At 34.5% G+C, this 17,235-nt stretch overlaps 4 protein-coding genes and 1 non-coding gene across 6 annotated transcripts; 3 read left to right on the top strand and 2 right to left on the bottom strand.

The window, feature by feature from the left end:
* Window positions 1,326-4,399, top strand: LOC18602202 (transcription elongation factor TFIIS). Its single transcript, XM_018119930.1, has 2 exons — window positions 1,326-1,734; window positions 2,975-4,399. Exons 1-2 carry the CDS (start codon window positions 1,570-1,572, stop codon window positions 3,911-3,913), a joined length of 1,104 nt encoding a protein of 367 aa, XP_017975419.1. The 5' UTR covers window positions 1,326-1,569; the 3' UTR covers window positions 3,914-4,399.
* LOC18602201 (high mobility group B protein 6) lies at window positions 4,736-5,932 on the bottom strand. Its single transcript, XM_007033440.2, has 3 exons — window positions 5,314-5,932; window positions 5,123-5,200; window positions 4,736-5,015 (listed from the first exon to the last, which is right to left on the bottom strand). The coding sequence occupies exons 1-3, from the start codon at window positions 5,788-5,790 to the stop codon at window positions 4,908-4,910; spliced, it is 663 nt and encodes a 220-aa protein (XP_007033502.2). The 5' UTR covers window positions 5,791-5,932; the 3' UTR covers window positions 4,736-4,907.
* Window positions 6,117-6,190, top strand: TRNAI-AAU. Its single transcript has one exon. It is a non-coding gene; the product is annotated as a tRNA-Ile (tRNA).
* Window positions 6,382-10,113, bottom strand: LOC18602200. Its single transcript, XM_007033436.2, has 7 exons — window positions 9,394-10,113; window positions 8,864-8,944; window positions 8,560-8,634; window positions 7,923-7,967; window positions 7,746-7,835; window positions 7,541-7,642; window positions 6,382-6,863 (listed from the first exon to the last, which is right to left on the bottom strand). The coding sequence occupies exons 1-7, from the start codon at window positions 9,859-9,861 to the stop codon at window positions 6,678-6,680; spliced, it is 1,047 nt and encodes a 348-aa protein (XP_007033498.2). The 5' UTR covers window positions 9,862-10,113; the 3' UTR covers window positions 6,382-6,677.
* On the top strand, window positions 12,094-16,444 carry LOC18602199 (serine/threonine-protein kinase AtPK2/AtPK19). Of its 2 annotated transcripts, none has more exons than XM_007033435.2 (7): window positions 12,094-12,194; window positions 13,062-14,016; window positions 14,181-14,263; window positions 14,350-14,470; window positions 14,565-14,738; window positions 15,449-15,556; window positions 15,932-16,444. In XM_007033435.2, exons 2-7 carry the CDS (start codon window positions 13,336-13,338, stop codon window positions 16,229-16,231), a joined length of 1,467 nt encoding a protein of 488 aa, XP_007033497.2. In that variant the 5' UTR covers window positions 12,094-12,194; window positions 13,062-13,335; the 3' UTR covers window positions 16,232-16,444. The 2 variants fall into 2 exon arrangements, with proteins under 2 accessions (XP_007033497.2, XP_017974107.1); XM_018118618.1 differs by lacking the exon at window positions 12,094-12,194 and adding an exon at window positions 12,361-12,431.

The raw sequence follows: 17,235 nt of genomic DNA, 5'->3' as shown, positions 1-17,235 counted from the left end.
TTATAAAATTTTTTTTGCTCCTTATTAATTATAAAATTTTTCTGTGAATGTTATCTCAGTCGGCGCTGTAAATACTCTTCGTAAATTTAATATTCACCTAAGAAATTTACTTGTAATTAAAATTGGTTGTAAGCGCAATTGCAAGAACTTTTATTATTAAGGGGCCTTTTATTTTTTTTTTCTCGCGAGACATAGAAACTCAAAATAAGTTAAGAATCAAGCCCTTAATTTAGATTAAGTTCAAATGGCTTTTCCTTTAGTTTTCAAAAAAAAAAAAAGATCCATATTATAAAGACAAAAAATGATCATGCATTTTAAAGAAAGAATCCAAAGAAAAAAAAATCAGATTGACAAATTATATTTAAAAAAAACTAGCGGAAAAAGGTAAATGACTAAATTACTAAATAAATCCTTAATTTTTTATTTTTTTAAATAAAACTCTTTTATTCTTTTATTGATTTAAGTAAATTCATATTTTAAAATTTATACCTTAATAAGTCCTCATGTTGATTAATCAATGTCATGTATACTATGTGATTTTCATTATTGTTCAATTTACATGGACATCGAAATAGTTTGTTGTTTGATATGACAAAATTGATCAAATAAAAAAATTAAAAAGATTTTCTCAATTAATTTATTTTATTATTTAAAAAAACAATATCATTTGTTACAAATATGAAAAATATTAATTAATTGTGAGTTTAACGACTATGAATATGAAATGTATGATCACATCTTGCTATTAATATAAATGTTTATTTGAATAAAGATTATAAAATAAAGATTCATTTTATATATAAAAAAATACGAGTTTTCCATTTTAGTAGCTTATTTAGTATTGTATCACTATCAATAACGAGTAAGCAATTGATAAGAATATGTTAAGTGCATAAAGAATGAAAACATATTTCAATACCACATATTTTTCAGAAAAAGACAAAAAATAATGTTTACGTCATTCAATTTATTGAAAAAAATGTGCAAATAAATTTTTACAAAAGGGGAAAAATCAACTAAATTGAATAATTTTAATATGGTATAAGATTGATTAAGATTTTCTACCACCACTTGCGTTTCATAAAAATGGAAAGAACATGCCCAATCCACAAAAATAAAAGAGAATTTTGTTTTCTTTTTAATTTTCCTTTTTTCTATGTTTTTTCCCTTCTTGTCATACTAAACACAGCATAAAAGAGATATAAAAGCCCAGCAGCGAAATGAGTCTAGGTCCAGGACTATGGGAGTAGGAGGAAAGCCCAAATGAAGGAAACGAAACAAGCATCATCAGAGACCGTCGATTCCCTTATGATAAAGAGAAGCCCCTGAGAACATTCACCGTTGGATCCGAGTTTTCCCAAAATACCTTGCCTTAGTTCTCCGCCTTGATATTGACCCAGTCCGGTCCGAAACACCAAACAAAACAGAAAACAGACTCACAACACAAATTCTACACAAAACCAAAGCCTCTGTCTTCCTCTCGGAGTTGGTTACTGTCTCCCTTTAAAAGTAAAGGACTTCCTCCAGATCTCTTCTGTTTGTTCACTCTAGGGTTATTCCGCTTTGGCGATGGAGAGGGAGCTAGTGGATTTGTTCGAGGCAGCCAAGAAAGCGGCTGATTTGGCCTCCACCGATGCCGTTTCCTCCAACGGCCCTGAGGTTTCCAGATGCGTCGACGCCTTGAAGCAGCTCAAGGCTTTCCCTGTCACTTACGATATTCTTGTTTCTACTCAGGTTTCTTCAGTTTCCTCCTCCCCCAAATTAATATATATTTTGTTATCTTTTAATACTGATGAAGCAATTATCGCATGTCTAGATTTAAATTTGTCTCTGAGTTATATTTTTATTTTAGTTTTGTGACTGCAGATTAGGAGCACAACTAATTCCCTTTTCGAAATTTTTTTGTTTTTTGGTTGGTTGAAAAATTAACCTTTCTTTTCCTTTAAATGATTATATACCAGCTGTACAGTTTATAAACTTCAGAGGAGGATTTAATTGATTGTTATGTGTTAATTTAAGTATAGATAAAATAATTAGGTAAATTAGAAACTGCTTGAATCTTTTGATTTTGCACACATTCACACATATACAATTTGGTGTCCACAATGCTGGTTTTTAGATTCTTAGCACAGTTAAATTGCATTTCTTTCTGAACAAATTATAGGGATACTTAAATTTATTATATTATTTCCTAAGGAAAGTTCCCCTTTATGGCATGATTGTGACTAGAAGGAATCATAGAGAAGTAGATTAATATAAAGTTAGGAATAAAAATAGAGCGCAGGGAATAAAAAAACTTTATTTTTTTTTCCAAAATTGTGCTGTTTCCCTCTTGTTTCTCATATAATTAGGAGTAAATAACAAAAAATCTTAGAATAAATCTTGTGTCTTCCTCATTTTCCCTACCCTCAATTTGTTTGTTGGGTTATAGGGAATATATCTGTGCATCGCATTTTTGTTTGTCCTCACTTTCCTTTCTTACCAAGTAAAGGAATAAAGTGTTTCTTTCCTTCATTTTCCATCCACCTTTTGTAGCATCACATTTTCTCCCCCATCACGTATGTTAAAAGCTTTTGTGTTTTATAATTTTTGAAATAGTTGTGAATGAAAACCGACAGGTGTGTTTTTTCTTTTTGTTTATTTTTCACATGTGTTGATTTATCATGAAAAAAATGTATCATGTACGTTTTTATACTAATAAAGAGGCCAATGTTGGTATAGGATAAAGCCTTAAAATATCCCAGTTATTACAACTATGAACTATCGTTGCAAGTAGTTATATTTTAATTATATCTTTTTGAAGATATAATTGTTGCTTCTGACTGATGATATTATTGCAAGTAGTTATAGTTGTAGTCTGATCTGATGATGGTCACCGTCATCCGCTTCTTCTTCATGTTGTTATGTACCTGGTTCCATGTATGTTGGTGAATGTGTATAATTTAAAAAATCTTAACTCCCATACATATTACAGGTTGGAAAAAAGCTTCGGCCTCTCACAAAGCATCCTAGGGAGAATATCCATACTGTGGCTTCTGACTTGCTTGAGTTGTGGAAAAAAATTGTTATTGAAGAGACTACCAAGAGTAAGAAAAATGGCACCACTAGTGCTGTCAAGGTTGAGAAAATTCAGAAGCCAAGTGCTGTGACGGCCGAAAAGATCTCCAATACAGAAACGGTAAAGATTGAGAAAGTATCTAAAAGTGATTCAACAAAACCCATCAAAGTTGAGAAAAACGAAGCAAATGGAGATACTGTAATGTCTGAGAAAACAGATCGGAGAGAGACTGTTAAGGTTGAAAAGACTTATAGGGATGAGAGACAAGCATCGGATGTAAAGAAACCATCACAGCCACCTGCGGGTCCCCCTAAATTGACGTCAATGGTTAAATGTAATGATCCTTTGCGTGACAAATTTCGGGAGATTCTTGTAGAGGCCTTGTCTAAAGTTCCCAGTGAGGCTGATGAGGACATATTGGATCAAGTGAACGCTTGTGATCCCATCCGGGTTGCTGTATCTGTAGAATCTGTGATGTTTGAAAAGATGGGTAGATCTAATGGCACCCAGAAATTTAAGTACAGATCTATAATGTTCAACATGAAGGATCCAAACAACCCAGATTTAAGGAGGAAGGTTCTTCTGGGAGAAGTGAAGCCCGAAAGGCTTATTACTATGACCCCAGAGGAAATGGCCAGCGAGCAAAGGCAACGTGAAAACAATGAAATTAAAGAAAAAGCTCTATTTGATTGTGAACGTGGAGGAGCACCAAAGGCGACAACGGATCAATTTAAGTGTGGTCGTTGCGGTCAACGCAAGACCACTTACTATCAAATGCAGACAAGGAGTGCAGATGAACCTATGACAACCTATGTAACGTGTGTAAACTGCAACAACCGTTGGAAATTCTGTTAGTGGAATCAGGAGATCTGTCATTCAGGCAGCGCACATGTAGGGTTGATCATCTTGGATGCTTCTATTCCATTTTTCTTGAGTTTGTGGTCATTGACTTTGAAATAAACTTTCATTCGTATTTATCCGCTGTAGGCACTTTCATTTAGAGATAACTAGGTGTTTGAGGGATGATTGTGCAAAATCATGACTCAGATGTTTCACATCTTAGGTGCTTCCATACCTTCCACTCTTCCTGAACACAGAGGCCCGCCTTGTTGCAAAGATGAGCTTGGATGCAACTAGAAACTCATGTTGGCTATATGTTAATGTCAGCGTCTGGTTGTAGAAGGCATCTCATGTGAAGTGCATCATGCTTGTTTTTTTTATCATTACCCCTTTAGATGTATTCTTTTCCTAAGGGTAGGGAGGATGCTAGTTGTAGAATTAGGCCTGCTTAATTTCTTAGCGTACCAACAACAGTGCTATATAGAGGCATGCTTTGAGTTTTCCAATGGCTGTTACTTTTCTATCATTTCCATGAATTTTTTTTACAGTGATTACATGTGACAAGTCACAATCTTGTGGTCACCCTGCTACGTAACATAAGCTTTGGATGAAAGAAGAAAACATGCTTGAGCTTCAGATAATTTGTTTGGCCTGTTCAAATTTTCCTAGGCGGTTTCACCAAGCAATATGAAGAGTTGATACGATCATGACGATTACAGTCTTCTGTCCATGGCTGCATCGTTATGCATTGATTCTACCCGGTATATAAAGCTAGCAGCTCCAGCCATACCTCTAAGGCTGTGGGGCCCTATACCTAAGGAAGAAAGGATTGAAAGATTTTAGTCAAAGAGGAGCGCCTCAGAATTTGAATTCCCAACAAGAGTTACTATAATGAGATATTATATTCCATTTTCTTTCAAAACGAAACAGGAGATCCAACCACCATTCCTCTCCAGCAAATAAAGAAGAAACACAAAAGCAAAATGAAAAAGCTCTTTGGACATGATTTTTAATCATCATTATTCTCTATATGAAATTCAGAAGAATCTGATGGCGTTGGACTCTGCAATGTGTTTTCATCTACGGATTCTTCCTCTGAATCTTCAGCTTTTATTTCCTGAAGATTATTGAAATACGATACAAATTAGAAAGAAATGCAAAATTGTGGATTTCAGTACAGTTTGACTCTGTTTAATACAAGTTACTTGTTGTCAAATAACTTACCAGCGAATGCAATTGCCCTCCGTTAATCTTCTTATCATCCTGTTGTCTCTCCCTCAGAGATTTTATTGGAGATATCCTCTGATTCAAAACCAATGCCAACAAATTAATGAAGTCAATTTCGTTTGATTTGCAAGATACAAAATCAGAGATTTCTATTGTTAAGAGCCACCCAGGTTGCTTAATTTAATTACCATGCAATAAGATTTGAGCTCCTTTAATCTGAACAACCTATCAACCTCTATTTCGAGCTGTTTCTGAATCTGACCTCTGTCTTCCAGCTCCTTCGTTTGGAAATGCAGCACAGCATCCCTCTCTTTGAACATCCTCTCCGTCTTCTCCTTATCCAACCTCAGCCGCTCCAGCTTCTTCCTGATGGCGCTGAGCTCCTCTGCCAACGATGAATCCAAATCCAACGCCTCAATCTTCTTCGCCGGTGTAGGCTTAGCGTACGTGGGAATATGAGGATGGTTCTGGTTCAGGTTCTCCTTGTTGGACTCGTCCGCCACCCAGATCTCCACCCCCATCCTTTCTTGACCTTGTTTGGGCTTTGACTTCTTAATCTTTGAGCCTTCCTTGCTCACTACCGCAATGTTGTTGTTGCCGGTGGCTGCAAAATTCTTTGCTTGGAGAGGTTTGCGTCCGCTGATTTGAAACTGAGCCGTCGCCATTCTTAGAGATTTGGAACTTGATGACTGACGAGAGAACAGAATAGGAAAAAAAAGGGCCAAACGGGGAAGATAAGAAAGGAAAGGCGGAGAGTTTCGTGTTTGTGAGGGAGAGAGACACAAATAAAATAAAGAGTGTTTGAATTTGAATAGGGGCAGGCGCTAACGGCTAATACTTTATAAATACAAATACGACATTTCTTTTTCTTTCTTAGGTGGGGCGCGGGTCACTTCTTTTTTGTCCTTTTCATGTCCTATGAAAGGAAGAATAAACGAAGTGAGCAGTGAATTAAAGACCTTTAATTTGGATTTTAACAAATAAGTTGACAAGCCTGTTAGCTCAGTTGGTTAGAGCGTCGTGCTAATAACGCGAAGGTCGCAGGTTCGAGACCTGCATGGACCATTAGTCTTTATTTTTGCTGAAATTTCCATTGCCGTTTCACTTTTCAGGTTCAATCAAATCCATGATTGTTGTTCCTTAACCAATGGAAGCAGTATTTCATCAAATTGAAATTTACTTTATTATATCATATACTATCCTTGGTTTTTAGCTGCAGTCCATCTGCAACCACATGCCAGTAATGGAACAAGTAATGCAAAATGACTCCAAGAATCCATTACAGATGATCATAACACTCTTTCCTTCATCTGCAGTAGCCTCCAGAAAGTTAAAGGGAGAACATGATGATAAACACGAAAGGGTGGCTTCAAATTTCAATTAGCCAGCAACTTCCATTCACATAATTTACACCTTGATTATGTAAAATTTGAAGAAAGAAAAATAAAGAGGGATGAGGATTAATGCTGTAAGGATTACTACCAATTTCTTTCATATATATGCATACAAAAGAAAGGGAGAAAATAATCAAGCATGAAGACCTAAAACCAATTCACAAGTAGTCCATTGGAAGTTCCCAATCATCATCTGCTTCCCTCTTCTTTGAACGCGACTTCTGCCCACTGAAACCTCTCCGAGTTCTCCAACCATCACCAAGATTAATAGACCTTTCATCATCATCATCATATTCTGTGTGCTCATTTAAGGAAATACCAGCACTCTGAGCATCCCAGAAACCCTGGCATAAGCAAGTCAAGAATTTAACTACTGGTAGAATTTATATTATAGATAAAATGAAACATATTAGCAAGCACCTCTGGCAGCAAGTGTTTTCAATTCTGTAAGCAGATATCAGCTTTTATAGCTATATGAGATTAACTTATTAGCCAACTTAGGGTGTTAGACCAAGACTGAGTCGTGGCATTCCGAATGATCCCTAGAACTGAGAAGTAGTTATTACTAAAGATCTGAAAAGAATTAGGAAGTAATCCATAGATTATAAGATGTCCACTTATTGGTATAACCATAAACATAGTGATCATACAAGATGTTGATATGCTACTATGTATGCATGCCCAGATTCAGTCAGCCAAAGACTACAGAAGAGCGGCAGTAGAATAGTTGTATGCTTGTGAACCAGACACAGGAAAAGTTGCTTGTTTGCCTCAATACAAGCTTCTTAGTTATGATTGCAGGGTCTAGATTAAGCTTTACCAAGTGCATGTACAGAAATCTTGTGCATAAAGGTGGTATTGCTGAGTTAAACTGGGCCAAATAAGCATGCATATCTACATGAGTGCCAGTACATACATTTGAAATGACAAGAGCTACTTTCGAACTTCACCACTGGTCCAAATCAGAAAAATTAGCAAACAAGTACTTTTTAATAGAAACACTCAGTGACAAGTAAGATACCTTTGTCAGCCTCTGTATGCGTGAGGCTGCAGCTTCTTGAACAACTACTGTGTCAGCTATAACTTCCAGCACATCCTCAACAAGCAAAGCATAAGTGCTCACCTGGAATCATAATCTGGTTATGAAGGTAAATACTACTGGCAATCTGCATTCTTCTATTACTTGATATTAACTATATTAAAAGGGAAAGGAGCAGTCAGACTACCAAACTCGATGGAATGATGGATATCCCGAAAGAATCCAGCTCAAGAGACACAACAGCCCCTGAATTAATGTTGAAACTATAGCCCCGCACCTAGAATCAGACAAGATATATGAGATGATAATTGTAAATCAAACTGAAATAAGTAGAGATTTTCTAGTGCATAAACTATGTACTCACCTTCCCAATATTTTGATGTCCTGGTGTTACAACTCTGTATCCTACCTAACAAACATCAGAAATGAAGCTCTCAAAAATAAAATCTAAGATAGAAAATAAGGAAAAAACAAAGGGCCAATTTCAATATCCCATGAGAATTTAGTATATGAGCTTCACTTGTATATTAAAAAACCATGGTAAAAATAATAATCATCACTTAAAATCATTTTGTGCATACTTTCAAATTTAATAAAATAGAAAACCAGTTGACTCCAAGACATGGAAAGATTTCAAGTTTTCTGCATAATTTCCACAGATGACAGAACCATGACATTGTTCAACAGTCAACGGTTGCATTTTATAAGTGCTGGCTCCAAATTGCAAGTCAAGTCTCTACATTCTAAAACAACTAGAAGTCGCCAGCTGAAACAATACTACTTCACTTCAAATGAACAACTAGTCCTCATCTCTGCATCATACCAATCATGAGACAATTCATACCACCAAACACATAGCAGAAAATGTGCATTGAAAAACTCTATTCTATACAAGACACCGTAATTAATAATGTGGGCAGAATTATCAACGAATTATAGATCACAAATGATGAGATTTACATCTGAACAGTGGAGTATTACCGGTAAGAAACAACACCTACCAGAGTCTCAAGTCTAATCATTTTAAAATCATTCTCCATCACACTCTCATCTTTAACAAGCACAACATCACCAACCTGTGAAAGAACAAAAAAGCATTACATACTATATGGAAAAGATAACTGCTGTGCAGAAAATTACAGGCAAGGAAGGTAATTGTAAATAGTGGCTGAAGCAAAGCATAATCCTTTATCTACAGACACACACTCTGTTGTGGTTAAAGGCGAATTTATAGACACATGAACCAGAGACTGAAATGTAATTAGCAGCATTTAAATGCAAATACAAAAACATACTATCTGTTACCATTTCAACATCTTGCAGAAGAAACCTTTCTGATTCCCCAGCAAGCAAGCTTGGCCTCACCTCCACAACCAACACCAGCCACTGAAAAAATTAACAACACAATGTTTATTAACAACTTGAGCAACTAACGAGGTTCCATTTGGCTGTGACTTTTGCTACTTACTTTTTTCATATTATATTTAATTTAAAAACAAACAAATAAATGCATAACATGTTCAAACATAATTGTTCCATACAGTAACAAAATCAAACATTTTGGTATTCAAAAAGTAAAATTTTTAACTTTTAATTCGGTAATAATATAAGCTCTTGCTTTTCTATTGAAGAAAAGCTTTTGCTTTTTACTTCCAGAATCAACATGTGAATAATAAAACTAACAACCAAACTCAGGCGTAAAGATACTCGTAGAAATGATATATTTCATAGATATAGATAGAATGAATACCAAAATTCCAAATTCAACTGCAAATTGGCAATAATACAACAATAATAATATAATAATAATGGGCTGTGAAGAAGAAAGTACTGACTGAAGTGGTATCCACCCATAATTGAGACACAAAGCCTAAGCTTTGAGCAGATTGGATACTTATGACTTGCTTTGCCACCATATTTGACCTCTTCATCACTTGCCTCCTCCTGCTTTCCATTTTAACCAATTCATCCGCGCGTTTTCCACTCCCCTTCTTGCCCCTCAATTCGTCGGCACTAATTCTCTCCAAGCTAGCATCGCTGCGACGTCGTCGGAGCTCGAATTCGTTGTCCCCTTTGTCTTCAAACTCCAACTCGCCATATCCCTCTCCCTCCTGTTCTGAGCCGGATCTTGGAGATGGAGTGGCTTTCATACTGCATTCAATAAGCTGTAATCTGCCATCATTTCTGATAATTGGGAAATGGGCACCTGGAATCTGTACGTTATTGATCGTGGTATTTCCAAGTCTGATGATGGAAAAGGAAAAGGGCAGGGGGCTGGGGCTCCAGAGGACGCAGTTGCACATGCTAATTCCTCAAAGCTTTGGTCGTCAGAGGCGGAGCTATGCGGATTTCAATTTATGGCTATGGGCCACGGCCACTTCGACGCCGCTGTTGCTCAGGTGCTTATCAGTGGCTACAAGCACCAAGAGTTTCCTCCAAATTTTTGCACGAGAAAAGTGATCTTGAACATAACAAATGAAAAACACAAGGAAATGGCCCCTGGCGCCTAGCCTATTGGAAATGGGAATGTAATCGCTTGGAACGAACTGTAATGCAATTGCTCACCACGTAACATTGCAATATTTGATATATATGAAAAAAAAAATATGATTACAATTTGGAGAAATTATGTAATTTACATGATAAACTTACATGTAAAATTTTAAATTTTAAACTTTAATATTTAAAATAATAAATAATAATATGAAAAAATTTTATAATAGTTGAATATTAATTATTTAAATTTAGAAATATGTGAAAGTTATCAAATTTTTATTTTTTTAGTAATGTCCAAAACTATTAAAAACAATTATTTTGTAATAATACCTATAATTATTTTAAACATAATAAAAAGTATCTTTTAAATTATTTTTTTATTTTTTTGTTATTGACCTTCTTTGGTTAATGATTTTTTACTTTTATTTTTTAAAAAATAAATAACAAATGCTTTTAGTAATATTAATAGTAGTAGAATATTTATCTTTTACAATCAATTTCCTCTTAACAGGCAACAATTATGTATGCAAATAATGAAAAATAAAAAATATATATAATATGTATATATGAATGGTAGTGCTGAGGTTAAATTAAGGAGATAAAAATAAAGTATAATATTTAAGGAAATAAAATATTTTTTTGATAATATTTTATATCAAACATGAAAATGTGATGTTACCCAATTAAAATCTTAAGCAGATGACTCACATTCCCAATTCCAAATATTGGTGTTTTGATTATTTCCATTTTTTAATTTTTAAAATGTTAATAGTATAAAGTTAAATCTTAAACTTTAAATTGATAAAAATGTCATAGCCAATATGATAAGGTTCAATCTATGCAATTATTGTTATAAATGTGATAAGATATGGTAATGATTCAATTTGTAATTATAAAAAGATATTTATAAAATACTTGCAAATAAGACCAAATTTTACAACCACAAAGGTTGTCTTTAGTCACGTGACAATTAAGATGTTAAGCTTATCATCGCAAACATGATAAGCTCTTGCAATCAAAAAACTGTTGTCACCAAAATATATTTAAAAAAGACATTACAATAAAAAAGATGTAGCTTAGAGCTATGTAGTTGCAAATACGACAAAGTTTTGTACCGACATTGTTATTTAAAAAAAAATTAATTCTGTAATTTAAAAATAATAAAATTTTGTAATGACAAAATTTATTATTATATAAAATATTCAAAAATATTAATTAGACAAACAATTCCTCAAAATGGGGTAACACAATTTTTTTAAATTAGGGTATAGTAAATCTAATGTGAAATCTTAAACTGTTGACGGCTCAAATCTATAATATTTTTTCAGCGGATACTTAGCTTACCACTTGATTAAATAGTCTAATGCGTCTCTTACTACGTACAAATAAAACTTTAATTGAAAATTCCTTTTCATCTATTGATGACCACTTTATTGTTTTAACTATGAATGGATGGCATTATCCATTTATATAAATATATTCCCGACAGAATCACGAATAAGTTATAATTATTATAAAAAGTTGGATTGATGAGGTAGTTGAGACCAATTTAGTATTGCTTTCGTTGGGATAATTTCATTTCATCGTTCCAAAAGCAAAATAAATATATTTATATAAAAAGAAAAAAATAAAAAAAAAGAGGACGGATGCTGCTCTTAACTTATATTACGTGGCGTAGGGGCCCCTTCGAAACGAAACCGAGAACAGAAAGCGAATCACGTAAATGGCAATTCCAGTAATTTGGTGAAATAGTTTGGGGTAAATGTAATGCTGGTTGCCAACTCAAAAATATGTGCCAGCCTTGCCAATCCAGTCCTGAATTAAAAGCCAGCATATTCGAAGTTGAGTCCAAGTGGATCCTCCTTTTCGTTTTTATTTTAAATTTAATAATAATAATAATAAAAAAATAAAGCGATCTAATCAATCAACCAGTATAAATAAGCCACGTGTACTTTTAATGCATCCAACGGAAGCATCGAAATCCAAAATTAATAGGGGAACAGAGGAATAGAATAGAATATGCGGAGAGACGGGTTGTTATGTTGGTATATAAGTGGCGACGCGTCGCGTTGTTTCAAGCATTAGTTCCGTCAAAGAAAATCCTTGGCCCTTGCTTCTTCCCGGCACGCACCCTTCCCAGGTAATTCTTTTCACGTAAATCTAATCGCCTTCCTCTCTCTTTTCGCGCTTTATTTTTCTTTGTTATTCTCTTTAAATGGGTATGGGAAAGAAAATAGGAACGATTATGATCGATGGCGTCCTTATTGTTAGATGAGCTGGCACTTTTATTTTTGAATTTGATGGCTTTATATCAGTTCGGTTTTGTTTCTCTGTTACAACTAACAAAACGTCATTCTTGTTCGTCAATATTTATCAAGTAATTTTCTGCATGCGTTTCTGCTTCTTTATGAAGTTTCAGTTCATTTATATATCTTAGATTCTCTTTCAATCAAATAAAAAAAGCCAAGAGCTTGTATCCGTTTACCCTCTTTGTATGAACAATTTAGTTATATGGTAAATAAGTAGATTTGAATATCCTTGTAAATTGCAAGAGAATTAGACGACTTTTTTTTTTAACTAAGATTGGAAACGTTTGTCTTCCAATTTTCCGACTTTAGCAGTTTTTCTTATCTTATTGATCGTATTTCGAGTAAAAGGATAAGACATTAAATTGTAAAAAAAGAAAAAACCAGCTTGTTATGTGGTTGGCGATTGTAATTTCGTATTTTAAACTCTTTTGCTTGCTAAGTTTCTTTTTTAGAATCTGCTTGGTCTCAGTAATTTTCTCTTAAAAGTCTTGATTTTCTGCTTTAGCCATCGTTTATCAGTAATGGAAGGACCTTTTTCTTTGTCCTTCTCATTGCAAGATCAATTTTTTATTTCTTTTTTCCCCAATTTTTATAATTGTGTCAATTTCTAGATTATCATTATCATGTTAAAAGAAAAAAAGATCGTTTGATTTTTCTGTTGCTAATTTTAGGATTTTGTTGTGAACTTTGAGTGGCAGATTTGACTGCACGATCTTCATGAATTCGAGAACCACTGGAGCTTCCACTGTTTCCTGCAAATCGGGAAACAAGAACGACTTCTTCTTCTGGATCTTGTTCTGCTTACTTCCAAAGTTTCTCGGAACTCCTATCACATACGTCAACTTTGTCTTGATCAAGGCCATTGATAGGAGTCCTGTAGTAGTACACCCTTAGGAGACTTTTCAGGGGGGTTGAGCCATAGTGATCACTCGTTACTTTGTTGGCAAATTGGCCTCTTAATACTTTGATAACATGGTTTCCTCACAGTTAACTGGTTTGACCAAGGCTGGAACATGTAAACCTGTTGATGCTCAGTTACTGTTTCCTGTAAGTCCCCTGGAAGCTGTTGTGCCTGATCAGGTTGAGTTAGATTTTTCTGATGTTTTCGGCCCCCCGCCAGTTCAGGCCTCAATAGATGTCAGTTGTGGTGAACTAGACAATACTCTTTCTGCTGCAGTTGTGACTGCACTTGTTTATGATGAACCAGCTATTGTTTACAACCGATCACATTCTTTGCGTGGCCCCTCTTCTTGTGTTGGTCAATGCTTGAACCTAAGCAAACTCACTTTAAGTGAGACAGGGGATTCTGGGCATATGGTAGGGTGTGTTAAGGGAGAAACTATCAGTGAAGTTGAGGAGCAATCTCTTGGAGATGGTGATGATAAGAAGTTTGTTGAAGATGTTAATGGAGATCACATGAAGGTCCGCAGCATAGACATTGAGGATTTTGAGGTTTTGAAGGTTGTTGGGCAGGGTGCATTTGGAAAAGTATATCAGGTAAGGAAAAAGGGCACACCAGAAATTTATGCAATGAAGGTCATGCGGAAGGACAAGATAATGGAGAAGAATCATGCAGAGTACATGAAAGCTGAGAGGGATATTTTAACAAAAGTTGATCATCCTTTCGTTGTCCAGCTCAAATACTCATTCCAAGTAATTTCTCTTCCATGACTCTAATCTTCAGAATATATTTTTATATGCTTGTAACAGATGTTTGAGGAGTTAGATATTTATGTTGCCTTATAGCTAATGAATTTAATATAAATTATTCTTTGGCAAATTTTGGAGCATTAAGCTTCCGTTGTCTTGATTTGCAGACCAAATATAGGTTGTACCTTGTTCTGGATTTCATTAATGGGGGGCACCTTTTCTTTCAGCTTTACCACCATGGTCTTTTCAGGTATCACTTTTATCCTTGGATTGTATTGTTGTAATTTGGCCAACACAAGGTCAAATGGTTTATTAGTAGTTTGATTTGTTTTTCAGAGAGGACCTGGCTCGTGTCTACACTGCTGAGATTGTTTCTGCGGTTTCACACCTTCATGCAAATGGCATAATGCACAGGGATCTTAAACCTGAAAATATTCTTTTGGATGCTGATGGCCATGTATTCACTTTCTCCTCTTTATCTACACATCATTATTTGTGCCTGCTGTAAGAGGAACAAATTTAAAATAACCGTTTTACCATGTTTTGTGCAGGTAATGTTGACTGATTTTGGCCTGGCTAAGCAATTTGACGAAAATACGAGATCAAACTCATTTTGTGGAACACTGGAATACATGTCACCTGAAATAATTGCTGGGAAGGGCCATGATAAGGCTGCAGACTGGTGGAGTGTTGGGATTTTATTATATGAAATGCTTACAGGAAAGGTAGGTGTTTCCATCTTTTGCTGCTTTCTTCTCTCTGCATTTAATGTTGCTATGTTGGATGTTCAATTGCTTACTTTCATTTGTTATTTACCTATTTATTATTTGCTCGTTGGATGAGTTTTGGGTTTCTACATGCAAATATTGGTAGACTGGGTTTTTGTTGGATCCTTAATGTCGACTTCAGGAGACAAATTTATATAATCATGGTGAATTTCATCAGAAACTGGTAGTATAGACACACATTTTATTTACTTAATGTCTGAGTTAGATGATGAAATATTCATTATGAGTCTGCACAACCTCAGTGCCTATATTAGGAATTAGTTGAATATTTAGATTGTATAGATAAGCAAATCAAGTGTAGAGAATGACATAGGAATACAGAAAGAGAGGAAGCATTGGTTCAGATCAAGGTGGTCTAAGGAGAGTGATTGATTTGGTTGACAAATGAAGTATATTTTATATTTGGAAGGTGGTAACCATGCTTTGCTCAAGATAAAGCATCATGACTTTGTAACATCTATGTATGACCTCGTAGGCCTTTTATATGGGATTGCAAGTCTCTCAAAGGACTTATTTCAGCAACATCAAAAACATGGTTTTTTTTTTTTTTTGCTATTTCAACATTAGGTACACTTTTGGGAGCTTTTTTGCGTTATGGCAGTTTGTGAGAATTAAACATTCATTTTTGGTGCTTTCTGTTCCTGCAGCCTCCTTTTATTGGTGGAAATAGGGAAAAAGTACAGCAGAAGATTGTTAAGGAGAGGATCAAGCTGCCCAGCTTCCTTACTGGTGAAGCACATTCTCTGTTGAAAGGGGTAAATATTCAAAAGCCTTAATTTATGTTTCTCATTTCCAGTCTCAAGTCTTGAGTGTCGACACATTATTAGCATCTTTCTGGTTGATTTCATGATGGTAAGTGAGGATGTTGGGATCTCCTTCCATTCCTAATTTACATAATGGAATGAATGCTCATACCCCAGTCTAGAACTATGTCTTTTCTGTTTATGATTCACCTGACAGCCCTTGCACGAAACAAACTGTATGGGCGATCTTGCTAACACTTTTTGTGGGGTTATGGGTGGGGGGTGGGAGCAAGGAGATTCATTATTATCATTAGTTGAGGAATTGATTATTGGGTTTTATATATTTGTGATTCAAAAATTCTGATAATTGGTTTTCTGCTGTTTTAGCTGCTACATAAAGATGCCAGCAAGCGCCTTGGGAGTGGACCAACTGGAAGCGAGGAAATTAAGCGACACAAGTGGTTCAAGCCAATCAACTGGAAGAAACTAGAGGCCAGGGAAATCCAACCCTGTTTTCGTCCTGAAGTTGCTGGGAAGCATTGCATCGCCAACTTTGACAAGCGATGGACTGACATGTCATTGTCGTTTTCCCCAGCTTCTAGCCCAAAAACCAATGTAAACCCTTTCACCGATTTCACCTACATAAGGCCTATAACCCCTTGTCGTCAGAGTAGTGCCTTGCGTTAGTGTACCTTGGGTCCATACTGTTTCGTGTTTGAAAGAAAGACCGTGGAAGGCGAACCGGGGCACATTTATGTTCTGTGCTCAGATTATAGATGTCTGATTTTACTTCAAGTCTGTCCTTCATGGGCATGTTAGCCCAACTTCTATGCTACTTTATAGTTATGTGAAATTATAATAGAGACTTAAAAGATTGTGAACTTTACCACTTTCAAATCATATTGTTTCTATCTGTTTCCCAAAGATAAGTAAAATTTTTATAAATTAATATTATTAAAATCATGAAAATTTATTCATGAATGGAAATATTATTTAATCGATAAATTAATAATTTATTAATTTATATATTAATTTATCAATATATTTTTTATTTTATATATTAATAAAATAATATTTTTATTGTATATCATAATTATACGAATTTTATTTAATTATAGAATTATAAATTATCATTATTCATAATTAGTAAATTATTAAAAAGAAAAATGACAAAAAAGATGAAATTGAAGAAAAGTTGAAAATGATGTTCAAGGAGACATCAATGAGTCATATTTTACACAGAGATGTCAATTTTAAGAAGAAACAAGTAATATTGAAATTATATTTTATAAAAAAAATTTAATTGATTCATGTATATATATATATATATAATTTTGATATATATAAAAATTATTAATTTATATATAAAGAGACACTTATATATTTTTTTAAATATATTATTTTATAAATTTAATGAATTATTAATTTAACATATTAATCTCAAATCGAAACTAGTTAAAAATATAATTTAATTAAAATTATTAATTTATAAAAATTATATTGTATATAAAACAAATGGAAGGAGGAGCATAAACTAAACTGCTTTAGCTGTTAGGCCATCTTTGTCTTTTTCTAAGATCAAAGGCCTGACGCCCATAAAGTTATCACTTTTTGCTGACTGGGAAGCCAAATCAGGCTGTTTTGTATCCACATATATCATGCTCAATGGATAAATCTAAGAGAGACACGTG

The sequence above is a fragment of the Theobroma cacao genome, chromosome 4 (assembly GCF_000208745.1).
Source record: "Theobroma cacao cultivar B97-61/B2 chromosome 4, Criollo_cocoa_genome_V2, whole genome shotgun sequence".
NCBI classification, from domain to species: domain Eukaryota; kingdom Viridiplantae; phylum Streptophyta; class Magnoliopsida; order Malvales; family Malvaceae; genus Theobroma; species Theobroma cacao.
This window is presented reverse-complemented; position numbering and strand designations above follow the sequence as displayed.